This window comes from Gopherus evgoodei, chromosome 6, assembly GCF_007399415.2.
Source record: "Gopherus evgoodei ecotype Sinaloan lineage chromosome 6, rGopEvg1_v1.p, whole genome shotgun sequence".
NCBI classification, from domain to species: Eukaryota; Metazoa; Chordata; order Testudines; family Testudinidae; genus Gopherus; species Gopherus evgoodei.
In genome coordinates this window covers 39231191-39252298 of record NC_044327.1, presented here as the reverse complement: position 1 = coordinate 39252298, position 21108 = coordinate 39231191, and the positions used below count along the sequence as shown (strand labels likewise).

Genomic DNA, 21108 nt, shown 5'->3' with positions numbered 1-21108 from the left:
AAATACCAGCTTTATGGACTTTGTCAATATGTGTTTCTCAGTGAAATAGCATTTAATCTACAATGCATTGCCTTTATTACAGAATGTATTTTACATTAAATGTGAGCTTTGCTAAAAATTAAGATACTTATGTGATGGGGACCAATATAAGAATCTAGATAGCCCTTTATATAATATGCGTCACCAAGATAGTTCCTACTTCAACGGTTGTGAAAAGTCTATAAAAATATGAAATAGTTGGGAAATTCTCAGTTAAGACTGTCTAAGTATAAATTCAAAATTATCCATAATGAATATATGTCTTTTTGCCTAGTTTCTTACATCAGAACTCATTTCATCACATGATAGTCAGCAATTAACATATTTCACCTGTCCTAGGCTCCAGGCACCTTTGCCAAAATTTAAAAATGCAATCAATACAAGTAAAGCCAGAGACTGCTACACCACAACCTCAAGCCAAAGAAGACTATCAACATCTACTTCAGGGAGATTATACCTAGATACAGTTTCTCTATGATCTTACCCAAACATGAAAGATTAGATAGTGTATTGGTTTCTTGAGTAGAGGCCTCACAGCAGCTTCCTTCAGAGATGCCTACTCCCTAAGCAGATGTTGATAGTCTCCTTGCAGTGCACCATTGAGGGAGGACATGAGTCCAAAGGACACATTGTGGGATGAAGGGAACTATTACAGTTTTGAACTAATAAGTACAGTAACTCCTCTCTTAACGTTGTAGTTATGTTCCTGAAAAATGTGACTTTAAGTGAAACAATGTTAAACAAAAATCCAGTTTCCCTGTAAATGGGAAGAGTAGGGGGTTAGATTCCAGGGAATTTTTTTTCCACCAGACAAAAGACTATACACACACACACACACACACATATACACAGTATAAGTTTTAACCAAACAAGTTAATACTGTACACAGCAATGATGATTGTGAATCTTGGCTGAGGTGATGGAGTCAGAGGGTGGGATATTTCCCAGGGAATGCCTTAGTGCTGAATGATGAACTAGCACTCGGCTGAGCCCTCAAGGGTTAACACGTTGTTAATGTAGCCTCACACTCTACAAGGCAGCATGAATGGAGGGAGGGGAGACAGCATGGCAAACAAGAGACAGAGACACACACCCTGTGCATGAGAGAGAGAGAGAGAGAGAGATGCGCATTACCCCTTTAAGTACGCTAACCCAACTCTAAGTACGTTGCCTTTTTAAGTAGATCAGCAAATTGAGACAACAGCTGCTGCTTCCGTCCTGAGCCCAGTCATGTAACACTCTCCTGCTCTGTGGAGATGGGGTAAGCGAGGGGCAGGAGCAAGGGGGAGGGGGACATCTTGACATTAGCCCCCCTCATCCCCCCTCCCCCGGCACAGCAAGTAGGAGGCTCATGGGAACAGCTCCAAGGCAGACGGCAGGAGCAGCACATGGCAGTGAGGGCAGGGACAGTTGAACTGCTGGCAACGCCTGCTGGGCAGTTGTCACACAGGGAACATAGGGGAACGGGGAGCTGATGGGGGGGCTGCCGTTCCGCCCTGGTTCCAAGCCCCCACCAACCAGCTGCAACGGGCTGCTTTCTGCGAGCGGTGAACAAAGCAGGCGGCTGCCAAACAATGTTATAAGGGATCACTGCGCAACTTTAATCGAGCATGTTCCCTAATTGATCAGCAACGTAACAACGAAACAACTTTAACTGAGATGACTAAGTGAGGAGTTACTGTATATCAGCCCATATCAGCCATAGTTTCCCTATTAAATACATTAAAAATCTGCTATAAAATTAGTATTTTTTCACTCCTCACTTCTCTTTCAGTCCCAGTCAGTGCAAAATTCTGTAGAGCCATCTTGCAGATTAAAACCACTGATTGCATGTTCTGTCATTTTGGCAATGTGACACTTTTCATACAGCTCAAAACTGAATTCTTTTTATAGAGAAGAACGCTAAAGAATGGCACGACTACAGCATGCTACTTTGCAACAATTCACAGAGCTGCTTCTTTGCTACTTGCTGAAATTATAGGTAAGAACATAAGAGTGAGTTTTAAGAGATTTCAGCTGAAATAATAGTTTGTTTAAATCAATGGAGCTGTGCTGATTTACACCAGTTGAGAATCTGTCCCTCTATTTATTTTCTCCCTGAAATCCAACTGTCCTCGCTCAGTTATTCAGTCCTTCTCCCAGTGTTTCACTCCCATTTACCCTCTGCTCCATCAATTCCCACCACTGCCACCCCATGTCCCAATAAGCAATTGCAGCTCCCAAATCAACTAGTAGGTTACATCACTCATCTCTTTATGTGGCTCTGCTGCTCCTGCTCTGTTGCTGCTTGGGTACTAGAAGATCCTATGCCTAAATGGCAGGAGAAATAGTCAATATCTTCGCTCCCTACCCTACCCAGACATTGGGGTAGTGTCAGTGCCAAGATCTTCACTCACCCCTCAAGTCTGGAGAGAGGGAGCTGCACCAAAATCTTCTCTCCAATCCACAGGGAAAACAATGTTGTCAGCTCCCACTATGTTATTGCAAAGCTTGGGATAACTTGGAATCTTTATTAAATCCTCAGTTTCTGGAATCAAGTGAATTTTGTGAGAATCTCAGCTTTCATTTTAAAAAAGTAAGTTTCTGGCCCTTCTGCTTGTGGAGAAAACTTGAAGTGAATGAACCCTGAAGGCTAAGAAACCTGAAGACAAAAAAGAACCCAATATTTGTTTATTTAAGTCTCATTGGTTTAAAGCTAGTCAATATTTTTAACTCAATCTTGTGGGGGGTTTAGGCTGTACTCATTATTTTTGAATGGTTGAGGATTTTCCCCTCCCCTGCAAGTAGGCCTGGGGAAGGGGAGCTGAGGCAGGATCTTGATTCTTTCCCTTGGTTTAGCAGGGAGAGGGGTTTTGTTGGGATCTTTACTTCCTCCTCCACCAAGTGAGAATGGTCAGTTTTGTCTCTTGGTGAACTGGCCTGGGGAGTCCAGTGGAGATGCATGTCTCTTGGCTAAGGAGCTCCCATGCACAGGAGATACTGGTCAGTGCATATGTCTGCCACCAGGATGCCTAGTGTTGGGGAAACCTCGGCTGGGGCAAAGGAGAAGTATTTGCCTGACTGCAGTTATTGGAATAAAAGTTTACAGATTCCAATGGTCTGTGAATAAATATTTTACTTCCTTGTTTTTGTAATGTTTTCATATTTTTTCTATGAGGTGGCTTGTTGTGCAGAAACACATTTTCAGTGTATCCTCAAACTAACTTTTGAAGTTGCATCCATGCTTTTGCACACACAAACAAAATCTAAGCTGGTTTGCACTTGCAAATGTTACATGAATGTGTGAATCAAATGTAGAATTGATTCTCTGTGCTTTTAAGGCCCAGGACTGAAATGTCTTTGGGCAGACACTTTTGTATAGCACTTGCCCATACAATTGCCGCATTCCAAATGTTCAGCTGATGTGCAAATCCTCTGATGTTTTTAGTCTTCTGTTTTCATAAGGACCAAATTCGGCCTCAGTTCCAAATAAAAACAAATCAGAATAATGACTTATTTGAAATGAACACTTTAGACAGTATGATGGATTTGTTCTGATATAGTTTGCATGCAATAAATGTGGAATATACTCTTGGCTCTTTCCTCAACACCTAGGAACATGAAGCATGTGAACTTTTGTGACCATGACCAACGTGTTCCTAGTGGAATGACTGAAAGAGGCCATTACTATTAATTTTGCATATATCTCCTTTCCTAATTATATACACCTGTACCCCAATATAACGCGACCCAATATAACACGAATTTGGATACAACGCAGTAAAACAGTGCTTCAGGGGGATGGGGCTGCGCACCCCGGTGGATCAAAGCAAGTTCGCTATAAGCGGTTTCACCTATAACACAGTAAGATTTTTTGACTCCCGAGGACAGCGTTATATCGAGGTAGAGGTGTAGCAGAGATACCATGCAAATGGAGCAAAATAATGTGAGCCAACAAAATTTTAGTAACCAAGTGTGAAACCATATACGTTAAACTTTGCTGCATCAGGCCCTAACTGGCAAATCATCTGTACAAATGCCATGTTTATATGTGCATTTATGGTAATTGCTCATGCAAATATCAGCACACAATTATAGGCCCATTTTTGCATATGAATGTCCAACTTCCCTTTCTCATTGCTATTTTGCCTTGCTTAAAGGACTAATATAATTTTCCAGGAGCAATATGAAAGATAAGCCAGTGGAGTAACACAATCAACTCTTGTGGCCCACAATCTTATCTGATTATTCATTATTGTGTGTTATCTTACGTTTGAGTGCTCCTGGGCCATATGCCTATATATTATAAAGGGGCCATAGACGTCAACCCAGTTATGAATTTTCTCATTTTCATTTTTAATTGCAAATGCCTCACCGTATGTAACAAGCCCTGTGCCCGGTCATGGCTGACCTTTTCAGAGATGATTAAATACTTCCATGTTTGAGGATGCAGATTCTGCGTTTACTTTTATGTCACAGACAAACTATATATTAAATCAAATATAGGATTTGCATAGTATTACTCTGTGAAAACATAAGAGCTCAAAATGACAAAGATGTAGAAGGTCTGCTTGATCTCATTATTACATGATAAGCACAAACACTGTCTTCAGTGCTGTACAAGACACACAGAGACATGTCTTCTGCTCCCAAGGTTTACAATCTAAGGCCCTTATTCAGCAGAGAGCAGGCCATCCCTATTCAACACAGCAGTTAAGCACATGCTATATTTAGGCACAAGATTACCTTCCATTGACCTCAATGGGACTTAATCACAGACTAAACTTTAGGGAGCTGCTTAAGTGCTATGCAAAATAGAGATGGACTTAAGCACATTCTTAAATCCTTTCCTGAACTTGGGTCTAAATAGGCAAAGACTGAATGGGAACAGATCAGTGGGAGACCAAGATAATTTTGCTGACTTAGGCCTGATCTACACTAGACAATTAAGTTGATTTTACTGTGTCAGTCAGGGACAGGAAAAATCCACACCCCTGAATGGCATAGGTAAGCTGATCTAACCCCGAGTGTAGATGGCATGAGGTTGATGGAAGAATTTTGTCCGCTCACGTCTAGCAGCAGCATTCACGTCTACCAGCAGCATTCAGTAGACATAGGGTGACATTGAAAGAAGTCAAGAAATGATTTCTTTCCCTTTTCTTTCATGTGGGGGGGGGAGTAAATTGACGAGCTATTCCCTGAACCACGCCGGACAATGTGTTTGACCCTACAGGCATTGGGAGCTCAGCCAAGAATGCAAATACTTTTCGGAGACTGCTGGGGACTCTGGGATAGCTGGAGTCCTCAGTACCCCCTCCCTCCCTCCATGAGCGTCCATTTGAGTCTCTGGCTTCCCCTTACGCTTGTCACACAGCACTGTGTAGCCTGTAGATTTTTTTTTCAAATGCTTTGGCATTTCGTCTTCTGTAACGGAGCTTTGATAGAACAGATTTGTCTCCCCATACAGCAATCAGATTCAGTATCTCCCATACAGTCCATGCTGGAGCTCTTTTTGGATTTGGGACTGCATTGCCACCTGTGCTGATCAGAGCTCCATGCTGGGCAAACAGGAAATGAAAATCAAAATTTCGCGGGGCTTTTCCTGTTTACCTGGCCACTGCATCTGAGCTGATGTTGCTGTCCAGAGCGGTCACAGTGGTGCACTGTGGGATACCGCCCGGAGGCCAATACCATCGATTTGTGGCCACACTAACGCAAATCTGATATGGTAATACCAATTTTAGGCTACTCCTCTAATCGGGGAGGAGTACAGAAACCGATTTAAAGAGCCCTTTATATCGATATAAAGGGCCTCGTAGTGTGGATGGGTACAGCGTTAAATTGGTTTAACGCTGCTAAAATCGGTTTAAACGCGTAGTGTAGACCAGGCCTGAGTTACTGTTGTCTGAGGAAGTAAGGCTGTATATTTTTGTAGCAGCATAGACAGAAGAAGACCCTTGTAGTTAGACAGTGATCTTATATACATCTCTCCCATTAGCTAATAAATTCAGTGCCATAAGGGGACTATTGTTGCTGTGTAATTAGATGATTTTGCTTTAAGATTCATTTTACTTAAGTAGGAAGAAAAGTACGTTCAGTGATAAACTGCATCCTTAGCAAACAAGTCTTCCACAGATATTCTGCAGAATATGCATGTCTCCTGGTTTCTGCTGTCAGAATTCTGTCCAGCAGTGGTGGCTTTTGACAGTTTTTCATTCTTTTGATTTTTTTGACAAACAACACATTTTTCAGAATTTATGGAGAGTCTTTGATCTATGGCTTTTAAGGCATGTGTATCCCTTGTGTCTTCATATACTATAATTTCTTTGTAGAGGTAGAATTCCCAAGGTATATTGTTAGCATTACCACCACCACCACTGCTAAATTAGATACAAATTAGATTTATATGAATCAAACTATACCATAGAATTTCTATGGTTAGAAATCCCAAGCTTGAATAATAGGAATATAGTAGAAGAGGTATAGTGCAGATCAGGATAGTGATGGTGAAATGCTCTGGGAGATTAGAGTGGCTATAAAAATAGAAAACTCAATAATAAGGGAGATTTCAACTGTCTGTACTGGGACCAGTGCCGCTCAACATATTCATAAATGATCTGGAAAAAGAGGTAAGGAGTGAGGTGGCAAAATTTGCAGGTGATACAAAATTACTCAAGATACTTAAATCCAAAGCAGACTACAAAGGGATCTCACTACACTGGGTGACTGGGCAACAAAATGGCAGATGAAATTAAGTGTTGATAAATGCAAAGTAATGCACATTGGAAAACATAATCACAACTATACATACATAATTGGATCAAAATTAACTGTTGGCACTGAAGAAAGATCTTGAAATCATTATGGATAGTTCTCTGAAAACATCTGCTCAATGTGCAGTAACAGTCAAAAAAGCTAACATTAGGAACTATTAGGGAAGAGATAGATAATAAGACAGAAAATATCATAATGCCGCTATATAAATCCATGTTATGCCCACACCTTAAATACTGTGTGCAGTTCTGGTCAGCCTATCTCAAAAAATATATATTAGAAATTGAAAAATTACAAAGAAGGGCAACAAAAATGATTAGGGGTATGGAACAGCTTTTGTATGAGGAGAGATGAAAAAGACTGGGACTGTTCAGCTTGGGAAAGAGATGACTAAGAGGGGATATGATAGAGGTCTACAAAATCACGAATGATTTTGAGAAAGTGAATAAGGAAGCATTATTTTTCCTTTCACATAACGCAGGAACCAGGGATCACCTAATGAAATTAAAAGGTTTAAAACAAACAAAAGGAAATACTTCTTCACACAATGCACAGTCAACCTGTGGAGCTCATTGCTAGAGGATGTTCATAGATTACTAGGGTTGGAAGGGACCTCATTAGATCATCTAGTCCAACCCCCTGCTCAAAGCAGGGCCAATCCCCAAATCGCCCCCTCAAGGATTGAACTCACAACCCTGGATTTAGCAGGCCAATGCTCAAACCACTGAGCTATCCCTCCCCTATTGTGAAGGCCAAAACTATAACTGTATTCAAAAAAATTTAGATAAGTAATTCAGGATATGATACATCAGCAGCTATTAGCCATGATGGTCAGAGATGCAACTCCATGCTCTCAGCGTTCCTAAGCCTTTGACTGCCAGATACTGGGACTGGATGACACGGTATGTGGATCACTTGATAATTGCTCCATTCTGTTTATTCCCTCTAAAGTGTCTGATATTTGACTCTGTTGAAAGACAGGATACTGGGTAGATGGACCATTAGTTTGACCCAGTATGGCCATGCTTATGTTTTTATGTCAGTATCAAAATGCCCATTTTTGATTAGTGAGCACTTTGATGGAAGCTGTGTATTGTCATCTCTAATACTAATACTGAACTGTGCATAAATGTCATTGAACTAAAAAGCTAATTTTTTTTAGAATATTTCAAAGGCTAGTCCTGAATGCACAGGCAATTACAATTTAAAACCTTCTACCAGGCAGACTAGATGCTACATTGTATGTACAAAAGCTTACAAATGGAAGCATTGCATTAGTAATTCACATACATCTATATCTACCCACTATACAGTACAAAGTATGGGCGTGCAATCTACTGCTATGGGTACAAAACCTTCAGTATGAGACTGATCTGGTCAGAAAATATCAATTGAAAATATAAAAAACTATTATAATCACTGTGAGGTACTTTGACAATTAAGAATATACGATGTGAAAACATTTCATGCTAGTACAGCGGTTCTCAACCTGCAGGCTGCATGTGGCCCATTTAGCACACAGCTGTGACCCAACTCAGCTGTGTGCTACAGGCTGGCCCACATGGTGAGGTCTGGGTTCCCAGCTGCCCGGTGCAGTGGGGTTTGGGCTGCCCTGCTGCCCAGCATGGTATGGTTGGGGTCCAGTCGGTGCTGCCGGCCTGACCTGCGTAGTGGGGGTCCAAGGCCAAGGCTGCTGGCTGGTGGGGTTGGGGGTCCAGGGCTCCCGGTGGCCCCACAAGGTTGGGCGGGTGCCTGGCCCCGCCAGCTCTGGGGCAGCCGCCTGGCCCTGAAAGCCCTGGGGCAGCTGCATAGCAGGGGTCTGGGACAGCTGGCCGGCCCCACGTGGTGGGGTCCAGGATCCATATGTGGACCACAATGATAAATAAGTTGAGAACCACTGTGCTAGTATATTGCATATTGCAGATGCTAAACAACTTCATTATTTCTGACAAAAAACCCAATGCTTGCCCATGCAAAAAAAACACAAAAAGATCTTTTAATGTATTTTTATTTGGTAGCTTTGACCTATAATTTTAGCACCTTAATCTGCTGTTTAAATTAAACAGAAAAACTGTAGTAGTAGTCATGCTGCAGTGTTTCTGGAACTGTGCAAAAAATGACACACTCTCATTCTGGGTACCTTTGCTTCACCTCACCTACAGGCCTACAGCACCACTGGACAGTTCCACATTATACCTCTTCTAAATGTACATAAACTAAGCTTTGAAATGATATGTAATATGGATGGGGGGTACATTAACCTCCAATAATACGGGCTTCTGGAGAATTGCCACATGCCTATGAAGACAGGAACAGTGTATTCACTAATGACTAGATTCTGCCCAGCTCTTTTGGAGGTGTGCTGCAGTGGTTGTGCACTACTGGTGTGGTCCATGGAAGATCCAAGCAGAATTGCAATCCCTCTCCAATACCTAATGGATGCACAGTGCCCCAAAAGCAGTGCTTAATTTTCGCCAGGGCTGAGCCCTGGCACCATTAGGCTTGGCAGTTCCTAGCCCTGGCACCTCTGGGCTTGCTGTACCAGTTATTAATGTAAAAAAGTTGGTTGAGCCCCAGCACCTAATTGCGTGAGCCCCAGCATCTCTTTCATTACAACTTAAGCACTGCACTGCATAAAAGGGAGAGGAAGGTGGGCTCTGACTTCCAACCCACCCATGCAGTCAGATGGCGTACAGGAAGGAGCAGGCTGCATGCCACAAAAGGATGTGGTAGCATGCATGCTCCCCTTGTGGTTGGGGAATTCTGGGAGGCAGTCTGCCTGCCAGTGCTCTTCCTTCAGCAGTTTTGCACTCTGGACTATGTGTAACTGGCATGATCTAGCCCTTATTTGTAATGTTTTCATTAGCGAGTACTAGGAGGATGTTCAGAGTGTCCATTTCAATCTCTGTTGCTCATTACGCTCTCAAAATATTTTCCTTTTGGGCTAAAAAGTCTCAGTCTAAAGATGAAGAAAAGAACATTGCCCTGTTCACTCTTAAATGAAATTATCTGGGCCAGAATTTGTTCCTCTGGTTTTAAGTGCAGGTCTTGCTAGCAGTTTGTTTGGAAAACAACTGATTTTGAGTTTTATTCTGTTATACATTTCACAGATAAATTTGGTCAGCGAGCATTTGTTGGAAAAGTTTGCATGGATATCAATGAAATTGTTCCCGAATACAAGGAAACCACTGATGAATCTGTCAAGGAGACAGAAAGGTAAAATGATTATACTGATAGTACTATATTTTCCACTTTTATTAAAAATACAATTTCTAAAGGACAGGAAGGCTAGTTATGGATTAAGCCTAAAACTTCAAGGTGTAGGAAGTAACTTTTATTCATCCTTTAAAAAAAAAAAAAGTCTGATTCTCCTCTCATGTCCCACTAATGCAACAAAATCTGCGTCAGTGGAATTTCTCCTAATTTACAACAGTGTAAATGAGAGAAGAATCTGGTCCATACAATGTACGTGTATGAATTTGTGAGTCCCCATGCTTCTTTTAATGACTCCGCTGAAAAGGCTGAGGTTTAACCTAAAGGACCTGATACAACAATGAATTAGATTGGGCACCAGATTGGTGTATGGATGCATGCTGATGTGGGAGCCATTTTGTGAATATATAGGTCACTACCCTTGCAAGTACTTGAGCACATGTGTAATTTTACTCATATGAGTAGTCACACAAATGCTTAAGTGTTTGCAGGATCTGGACCATATTGGGAATACAGGATTATGTAACATATGGCAATCTAAATATTGTATGGAGTGAGTTTGGAATTCCCACATTACTTATGTAGGTTATTTCAAGTGAATGCTAGTAAAATCTTTTTACCACTACAAACTATCATGGATTTTTTAAATGGCATATATTTAAAGAAGAGGTATTTAAAAAAAATAGGTTTAAAGATTGTTATTAGTGTTGTACTAATGTTTTTTTCCCTTGGCTGTTCACCCACGTTTCCTTAGTACCAACTCCAGCAGTATAGGCATTAGAGCAATGGTTCTCAACTTATTTATCATTATGAGCTACTTATGCAGCCCACACTGTGTTACTTGGGCCACAAGGGCTGAATGGTAGGTCAGCAGCAGCCTGGCCCCTGATCGCCGCTGTGTAGGGCTGGGGGGCTGCCCACCCCAGATCCCAGACCCCCACCACATGGAGCCGGTTTGCTGTCCCAGACCCCTGACCCCACGGCTGCCCTGGCCCCCCCAGGACCTTTAGTTCTGTTACTTGTTTAAAACATCAGAATGATCTAAAACAGCTTTCCTGTCATGTGTTTGAGATTCAGCATCATGGCTATAAATAAGAATGGATGCTCTATAATTTTGGAAAAGAGGAATTCCAATTCTCGTGGATAAGAGAGCTGTGTCCAGCCTGGAAGGTTTGCTTATGTGTGACCTGGACTTCAGCAATGAAGTGGGAGAATTTCTTCCTTTCTGTTTAAAAAAAAATAAAAAAAAAATTTGGCAGCATGTTCAACTTAATTTTTTAAAATATGGTCACTCTTTGAAAACTGCTCAGATGTTTAGACTATTAGAGGTAAACTCGTGAGCATAGTTAGGTTAGGAAGTCAAAAGAATGAAATAAATGTGGTTTATCATATAGTCCCATAATTTATCACATAGATTCCAACAAATTACAGCGAACAGTTTATATCATATATATGGAGGCGATACATAATATCTTGCATTTATCTTGTACCAAAAGTGTGGAGAGAAAGTGGTAACCGGGCAGGACTGGGAGGAAAGTAGGTGGGAAAGTCTGAAGTCTAGATAAAAAACCCTGTATTTAAAGCTGAAACTACTGTAGATGAAACTGATTGGTTTCAGTTTTCAGTGTAAACCCCTGAACTGTCCAAGATTTGCAAGAAACTCTGTCGCCAGTTGTGATGGAGTAGGGGCTGTCTGCATGGGGGATGGAAGAGCAGGGGAGGACTTTAGGGGATGGACAATACCTGAGCCTGTAACCTGAGCTAGGCAAGCGGGGTGGGAGGTCAACACTTTTGCCCAGGAAGCTAGACAAAGGAAGGGGCCAGCTGGAGGGAGTTAGTTTTCAGTTTCCGTTTTGGGCTGGGTGGTGGGAATTCAGGGAATCCTAAGCTGGGATCCAAGCACCCTGAAACCCCAGGACTCGATTGAGGGGTCGTGACTGTGCCTACAAGCTCTGCTGTAACCTGCATTCCTGTTGTCCAATAAACCTTCTGTTTTACTGGCTGGCTGAGAGTCACTGTGGGTCCCAAGAAGAGGGGTGCAGGGCTGGACTCCCCCACACTCTGTGACACCAGTGAACCTCTAGACACCAAGGACCTTTCCTGCCCCCACGCTGCCACCCACTGTTGGGCCCCTCAGATCCTCTCACCTACAGGAACATTAAAATCTTGTCTCCCTGCATCACAGGCCCTCAGAATACTCCCACATTCCAAAATTTGGGGACATGGTATGATTTGGGGGCCAGCTTTAGCTCATCTCTAATGTCCTGACCTCATTTTAAAAAAATAGATATTTGTAGAACCACTTGTGCTCTACTCTTTTGTTTTGAATGGAACAAACAAGTCCACACTGTGTTTTCAAATGTGTGAAAATTGCATAGTCCTATAAACCTACATATATGCTCCCTGGAAAATAAAAGGATACCCCTCTGGGCACTTTAAGTGAATGAAGGATAGAGAATCTATCAGTTTAAATCTCAATACATGTATCTACTGTAAATGAAGCATGAAATATTGCAATGTTCTAAAAATAGGATTTTAAATAATAGAATACATTCTATGCTCTGATTTAAATTCATGTGCAGCCAAAATTAAGATGTCTTTCTTTTTTTAAAAGGGCTGCTATAGCATATAATCATGCTTTCTGTTGATTTAGTGTAACATGTATTTGATTTCCACTGAGAACACAGAGTAATTACCACATGTCTGGGGTTAATTACTACAAGTGATAAAACTTCTGCATATTTAGGGCCAGATTCTCAGCTGGTAAAAATTGGCTTAGTTCCACTGACTTCAGTAGATCTATGCTGATTTACACTAGCTCAGAAACTGGCTCTTACAGTTTTCAAACTTTCTACATAAAACCGATTCACATGTAAACCACTTAATAAAGCACTAAGGTAAATATTTTTCCTAGATTTCTTAATTTATAATACTGGTTACTTTTTTCCCCCTTCAGGTTTGTTAAAGAACTACTGGAAAAGAAAGTAAGTAGAGTAGCTTTTTTAATCAGCAGCGTAACTCACATTCTATACTATCATGTACTTTTTTTTCCTATTTACTGTATGAAATAACTAAAATTCATTTCATTCATTTGTTTATATTCACTTTTGCATTCCCTCTTTTTCTATGAAAATAAAATGAAGATTTGGAAGAAAACAATCCAGTTTGAATTAATAAAATTGTTAACCCTAGTGACAAATAAGCAAAGATAGGTTTAACGACCTATTAAATCCTGAATCTGTACAAACTTGTTTGGGAGCTGTGGGTTTGAGTTGGCAAATGTCAGTGTGACGCAATACATTCAATATTGTTTGGTCAGAGCACTGCAGAATATTATACTTTGAAAAATGACTTATTTTCTTTAAAACTGCTCAGCTTCCTACAAAGAACAATACTATGGTCATAGGAAGAAATAAGCTAATAAATCATTTCACTGTTTATAAACCATGCTATGAGGAGAAATTTTTGTTTAACTCAGAAAAAATAGTTGCCTTTTAAGATAATGGCAGTATGGTGCCACAACTTTATACTGCAGTTAATAATCCTTTTCCACATGCGTTTTTTGGATCAGCACATTTGGTCACGTGTGTGAAGAAGATTCTAAAGAAAATCTGCAGATATATTTTATGGCACTGTTACTGTAGTCAAGGAATGTTATGACTTTTCCTTGTTAAATTTCTTTTTTCAGTGGTTTCATTTATATGACACTTGTTGCCAAAATTTCAAGCTTGATGCCTAAAGTTAGGCATCTAAATCCATATTTACTTACCTAAATAAGTAACCTGATTTTCAAACTGCAGCTGGAAGCTGAGTTGAAAAGACTGCAGGCCAAAACATCTGGCACTCTTCTCTAGTGGTGTCACATGCACAATGACAGGCTGGCATGCTGCATGTGAGGGCCATCAGGGAGACCAGTAGTTGCCTAGCACTTGCCTGTCGGACCCCTGTGAATGTTATGCTATTTTCTATTCTGTTGTCAATCTTCAACCCAAAATGCCATGCTTAAATGTAATGGCTAATTCTACTTTGTTGAGTATAGTTATCTTAGAGGCCTAGAGTTTAAGGCCAGAAGGGATCAGCAGATCATATTATAATCTGACCTCCTGTATACTATAAGTCACAAATGCCTTCCTTACTTAATATGTCTGGTCATCTCACTAATCTTCCTGTCTATGGAAGCCAGGAGCCAGATTGTAGCCAATGCACCTGCATAGAGTGGAGAAACTGGAACAAGAGGAAGGCACAGGAAGTCCAGTGCATCCTGGAACTACCTGCAGCCTGCATCAATCCCTACTTCAAGCTGCGTCTTAAGTCCTGTCTACACAGTGATAAAAAACCTGTGGCACCAAGTCCAAGAGCCTGGGTCAGCTGACTTGCACTCGTGAGACTTAAGCTGCATGTCTAGAAATAGCGGTGTAGACATTCAGGTTCAGGCTGGAGCCCAGGCTCTGAGACCTTATGACCTGAGCCCAAACATCTGCACTACTATTTTATAGCTCCACAGCCCAAGCTTCATGAGCTTGAGTGGCTGTGCGCCTGGTATTTTATTGCATTGTAGACATACACTTAGTGGCATAATCTGGATCATAGAAATCAGAGATGGGAAAAACTTATTAATTACCCCTTACTGGCCAATGCATGGCTGCGTTTTGACAATGAACGTGAATATATTCTTCCAGTCCAGTTAAAATTTCAGTGATTTCAGGGAAGGTTGCTTATGGAAAAATCTTTATAGTCTACTAAAATGACTTATTGAAAAAAACTTTGATTCTCTATTCCTGTGACAATGGTTGTAATAAAAATCTGAAAATTGCTATATAAAGATTCATTCATATGAGCAATGGATACAGTAGAAAAAGAAAACAAGACCACTCCTTTATCATCATATGAGCTGGAGGATCAGTACATTCTTGGCCCTGATGCACGGATTCTTATTTGCAATCTCAAGTATGCATTTTGAATATTTTCAGTATCAAAAGGTACAACCCATAGTGATGCCTCGTTTTGGACCTTCCTGCACTGAGAAGTTGCTAAGTAGACTTGGTGACTTTGCGAAGGCTCATGATATCCATGTGCAGGTAGGATTTGTGAGCTCTCTAAATACCGTTTTTCACTGGGAGAAAACACACAGGGCAGGAAATATTCATGAGAAATCAGTTTCAAAAGCTTCACTGTTTATCTGATATTACCTGTCATAGTTCAGGGCAACTACACGTGTATTCCCCCTCATGACCCAGCAAGGACACTCACACTAGACTCCCAGATCCTCATCTCACTTGTCTCAGGTGGATAGATGTGTCTCTGACTGGGGTTTTACCAGGCTGTGCAGCTCCCTGCCTACTCTGTGAATTTCCCAGCAAGTCAGATTGCCTAACCAGGCCTGCTTTGATTTCTCCTCCAAGTCTATATGCAGTGTAATTGCCCACAGTTAGAAGTTACCAATCATCCTTTCTAAGTAAGCACATTATTCTTAAGGTAAAAGCATTGCAAGGAAAACATATTAAAACAATAAATGAACCTGATAAGCTTACTGAAGATCACCCCCCTTCTCCAACAGGGTCTGGCCAGTGGTCAGTCCTTCAAATCCCACCAAGGAGTTTTCATCTGTTAGCTCAGAATGAGCACAGCTATAAATGTGTGAGTCATTCCTTTATACAGTTTGGGCCTTTCAGCTTGGGACCCTGGGAACAGATAATCAGCAGACAGTCTCTCTCTCTTCAGGGCATAGCTTCACAGGGCTGGGATTTTGCATAACCAGAGGCAGGGGTGGGGATTTGCATTAACTTCCCCCTTGATATTTCCCAGGAAATCCACTTCACATGCATTTTCCCAAAAGCTCATTCTTGTCTGCCACATTGTTCAGTGTAGTCCATTGATCCATGGAGAACTATAACAAACAGCTCCTCATTTCTCCTGCACAAAGCAGATCTCAGCACAGAAAAGAATGAGCCTTTATATTCAAAGCATCTTAATTTAATATTGTTAAAAGAGAAGTGCATCTTACTGTGTCATTAAGTAACTGCAATTTAGAATTAAAGTGCTTTTTAAAGCTTACAGCTGTGTTAAAGCTGGGAGACACTTTTTGGTTACATAGTCTTAATTACATACTACACTAAAACTACTTTTGGGTTATTTAACATTACAAGAAGGGATATTTGTAAATATTGGAAATGTATGTTCCAGAGATAGAACAGAGTGGACGAGATTCTCAGCCACACCAGAGGAGTACACAGTAGATCAGAGGAAGTGGGGGCAATGGTGTCATTTGTGCTGCCCTGAATCTGGGTCTAGTCTGTGTTGGTCTGGCACCTCTCCCCTTATCCCACTGGTCCAAAGTGCTGCTTTAACATTTGTCAACCACCAGTGACCTCGAGGGCTATCGTAGCATCTGGGATTGCTGTGCTGGGCAGTGGTGCAAGTAGAAATAATTTCTTGCCGGTACTGCACTCATGGGAGGGACACAAGTGGGGGCACGTGACCTCTCCACATGACCCTCCATGTGAGTCCTCCCAGCCCAGGGCCCCCACAGTCTCCTGACCCCCACTTACCTGCCTAAAATTTTACAACTACAGTTGTAAAATGATGCTTTGGGCCGCTGGTGCCACCTGTACTTCCAGGTGTCACTCAGGATCCAGCAGCACCTCAAATTGAAAACTTTTTAATTGAAAGGATAGGAAGGACAATCACTTCCCTCCTTTCCCTTAACACACTGTCAGTGCCTCCCTTATGTCCAAATTAAGCTTCTGCCAGCTTGCCTTTATCTAAGTATTGCTTTTCGCCGGGCAGTAGGAAAGCAAAACTAACTAGTGGAAATGCAGCTGCTTTACCTTTCCAGAGGGAAGCTGAGAGTCGAGTCTAGCTGCTGGGATTGTGAATTTAGCTAGCTGAAAGGAGCTGGCATGGCAAACCTAGGGATGGCTCTGGTTAAAGGAATTAAGCACAAAATGATTGCAAAGTTCTAGGATCAGGTTTGTAGCAGTGATGGAATAAACTGGCTGAAGTCAAGTCTCTGGTTGCTTCCAAATCATTGGAAGGACCTCAGTCCCTTGGTTAGAATGCCCCCCATTAGTATATTTCATAGTCCAGAGGCTGGAGCAGGAAAGAGGCCAGAACAGGAAAGAGGCAAAAATGGAGATGTTTCCAGGTTCTTTTAACTTCTGCCAAGTAAAGGGAAATTTGTTCTCACTGTGAAAGATGGTGTTTGGATTCACATGGGCAAGTTACATGTCCATCACCCCCATCCATATTGTAGTTAGAACATTCACAGGAAAAGTCCATTAAGTGTAGACAGTTGTTTTCCAGGGTCCATTGTGAGCTAACTGTTCCTTAATTGGCCATTCAACTTGACTTGTCCCTTCATGTACTGGCTAAATACCTTGTGGGCCTTCCCCCCAGGAGCAAATGTAGTAAACAGCATAGAAATAGCATAATCATAAGTACCAGCTATTTCACTGTCATAAACAGATAGCTAAGGGTTAATGTCTCTTTCACCTGAAACACCTGACCAGAGAACCAATCAGGAAACCGGATTTTTTCAACTTTGGGTGGAGGGAAGTGGGTGTCTGAGTCTTTTGTCTGTCTGCCTGCTCCTCTGAGCTTTGGAGAAGTACTCTCTACTTTCTAGTCTTCTGTTTCTAAGTGTAAGGACAAAGAGATCAGATAGTAAGTTCTATGGTTTCTTTTCTTTGGTATTTGCATGAATATAAGTGCTGGAATGCTTTGATTTGTATTCTTTTTGAATAAGGCTGTTTATTCAATATTCTTTTAAGCAATTGACCCTGTGTTGTATCATCTTAATACAGAGAGAACATTTTGTATTTTTTCTTTCTTTTTTATATAAAGTTTTCTTTTAAGACCTGTTGGAGTTTTCCTTTACTTCAGGGAAATTAAGTCTGTACTCACCAGGGAATTGGTGGGAGGAAGAAATCAAGGGGAGAGCTGTGTGTTGGATTGCTAGCCTGATTTGGCATTTCCTCTGGGTGAAGAGGAAAGTGCTTTTGTTCCAGGATTGGGAACGGAGAGGGGGAATCACTCTGCGTAGTTTCACAGAGCTTGTGTCTGGGTATCTCTCCAGGAGCATCTGGAGGGGGGAAGGGAAAAAGGATTATTTCCCTTTGTTGTGAGACTCAAGGGATTTGGGTCTTGGGTCCCCAGGGAAGGTTTTTCAGTGGGACCAGAGTGCCCCAAAACACTCTAATTTTTTGGGTGGTGGCAGCAGTACCAGGTCCAAGCTGGTAACTAAGCTTGGAGGTTTTCATGCTAACCCCCATATTTTGGACGCTAAGGTCCAGAATCTGGGAATAAGGTTATAACATGGTGTAGCAGCGGCGGGATATAGACAGAATCCAGAAGCCAGTAGGAATATTATATTTTTCTTTTCTCTGCTAAGGGCTTTTTAGCAGAGAGAAACAGTTGGTTTTAAAAGGGAACCAGAGAGAATTTTTTTTTTTTCTGCTCTCTAGCAGTTTGTGGTTTGCATATTAAGCGAGAAGACTGTTAAGGGTCTTTTGTCATGCAATAGCCCTCCCATTAGGAGGCAAGTACCAGCACTTATATGCATGCAGATAAAGTGGTTTTTCTGGTTTCCCTTAATTGAACATTAGCTAGAGAGAGAAAAGGAAAAAAGCACTGTTGCTAGGCAGACTTCAGGAGGCAACAGAGAGCCTGCAGTTCAGAAGATAAACATCGGAGGGCACTCCAACACAAGAAAACAGGAACCATGACTTCTAAGGCAAGGATTGACGCCGGAGAACAAATCAAAGACGCTGAACACAGGCGACAGATGGAGATGAAAGAAAAGGAAGAAAGCCTCAAACTGGCAGCCTTCCAAAGAGAACAGGCAGCCCAAGAGGCAGCACACAAAAGAAACCATAGAACTTACTATCTGATCTCTTTGTCCTTACACTTAGAAACAGAAGACTAGAAAGTAGAGAGTACTTCTCCAAAGCTCAGAGGAGCAGGCAGACAGACAAAAGACTCAGACACCCACTTCCCTCCACCCAAAGTTGAAAAAATCCGGTTTCCTGATTGGTTCTCTGGTCAGGTGTTTCAGGTGAAAGAGACATTAACCCTTAGCTATCTGTTTATGACATTCACTTACATGACTTTCCCAAAAGAGATTCTGGGAAATAAATAAATCACCCCACATACCTGAGACCCTATGTGCCAGCACCATTCCCTGCTGAGTTTTGGTATCTGTTATGTAACAGCAGAGATGGAGCCAGTGACGTGATTCTGTTTAGCCTAAAAGGAAGAGGTTAATTTTTAGCTATTCAGGTGTGACTGCGCCTTTGAGTCTAGTCATTGAGGGCATACTGGCACACATTCAGGTTAATGCTTAAACACACTGAGGTCAGCTGTAAAATGCAACTGATTTTCCATCTGTTGGATCTTTGTTCAAATCTCACTCTATTTCCACTATAAAAGAGGATATTATGCGTCATAAACAAAGAATAAAGCATACATTTTTTTCAGCCCCAAATTAGTTTTATTTTTGACAAAGGAAAACAGCAAAAAGAAAATCTTCATGGGAGAACAAAGTCTGTATATGTCTCCTGGTTTATGGGCACCGAGCAACTCTGGGAACAAAACAGGCAACAAGCTCTGCAGATGTGAAAAATTCCTAAAAATTGAAAAATACAATACACACAAAACATAAAACCATCACCTCTACCACACACAAGAATCCAGAAAAGGGAAGGAGCAGAGAGGGAAGGAAGATATGAATGGAGAAAAGAAGAAGAGGAAATGTAAAGAGGAAAGATTTATAGGAGAATCTTTCTTGATCTTTGAGTTCTCTCTTTCAGCCAGGTATAGTGCATTGTTTCTAGACAATGACTTGTATGCAATAATAATTCCCCCAGTGTTTCAGCCCTATATTTGGTCTAACATAGCTCCAAATATTACAAGGGGAAATTTATTTATTTCACTACTGGTTAGCTGAGTTTTCTTGTTGCATAATTAGATTGAACTCCCTTGTATATTATTCTAGACAGAGACTTACATCTTTTCCCTATTTTATTGTTTGGTATTAGATTCATCTTGTAATGCCAGGTTCATGATCAGACATTTTTCCAGATCATGAAGGTCACATCTGGAAACAATAGCAGCATGGGTGTCACATGTGGAATAGAAAACAATAAATCCCAAGGGCATGTAGCCAGATATGGAGGGACAGAGGCTGCTCAGCCTGCAAAACCACAAGACCTGCTGCCCAAAAGTGCATCTTTCATTTATTCACTCAACCAGGCCACTTAGGTCCTTTAGTTCTGTGCCCATACAGATTTCAGTCAGCTTCTTCATAGCACCATTTGTGGGTGGAGGACACTAAATCACCAACTCCTGTGCCTTTGACTGGGAACTGGCCAAAGTAAAACAGCAATATATATACTAACAAACTTAAACAAAGTATTGGTTTAAGTTTGTTAGCATATGTAGTGTGCTGATAAGAATAAATGCCCTAGCTGTGTTCTGCTCCTTTCCCTGCTGCTGTAGGGAAAGTGCCTAGCCATCGTTCTATGATTGTTTCCATGCTGTCTGGAGAAGCTCATGACCATGAGTGCCAACTTCAGTGCAGACCGTCAAAAATAGGACAGAAATCCCAAATGGTTGCATGTTCTAAACTTGGATTTCATCCACCCAGTAACTAGAGTAAACTCAGGCACTATACAGCCTTAACGTGGGGTCGCAGGTCGTACCCTTGGGCATTCCAATCTCTCTTGCCACTCAGGCCATCTTGTCTCTGTGACAGATGGTCACTTTTTACACCAAAGACAACAAAATATTCAGGTTACTCCCAGTCCCAGAAGACCAGTTGCTTAGCCCAGGTCAATTTTGCACCTTAGATCTCACACCAATAACAATGCTTGTAGCTCATCCTCTAATGAACTAACTAAAGATTTATTAAATAAGGAAAGAAATGAGAGTTATTTACAAGGTTAAAATAGGAAACAAACACACACAAATAAGTACCAGTCTTAGATTTAGAAAAGGTAATATGAGCTTCTATAATGAGCAGCTCTATATGTTCTTTAAGGCAGACCCATGCCAAACAGCATGGGGATCTCTTGCTTATGTTTAGGAATCTTTGCTCCTCAGACTCCA

General features: G+C 41.4%; 1 protein-coding gene across 2 annotated transcripts in view; it reads left to right on the top strand.

Moving 5' to 3' along the window:
- Positions 1-21108, top strand: part of GDA (guanine deaminase) — a 51673-nt gene that overhangs the window by 17024 nt on the left and 13541 nt on the right. Inside the window, exons 4-7 of one of the 2 annotated variants that reach the window (XM_030566136.1) lie at positions 1933-2020; positions 9903-10008; positions 12962-12989; positions 14976-15083. In XM_030566136.1, coding sequence (XP_030421996.1) covers positions 1933-2020; positions 9903-10008; positions 12962-12989; positions 14976-15083 — 330 coding nt within the window. The remainder of the gene's footprint in view (positions 1-1932; positions 2021-9902; positions 10009-12961; positions 12990-14975; positions 15084-21108) is intronic. The other variant, XM_030566137.1, reaches the window with a different exon arrangement.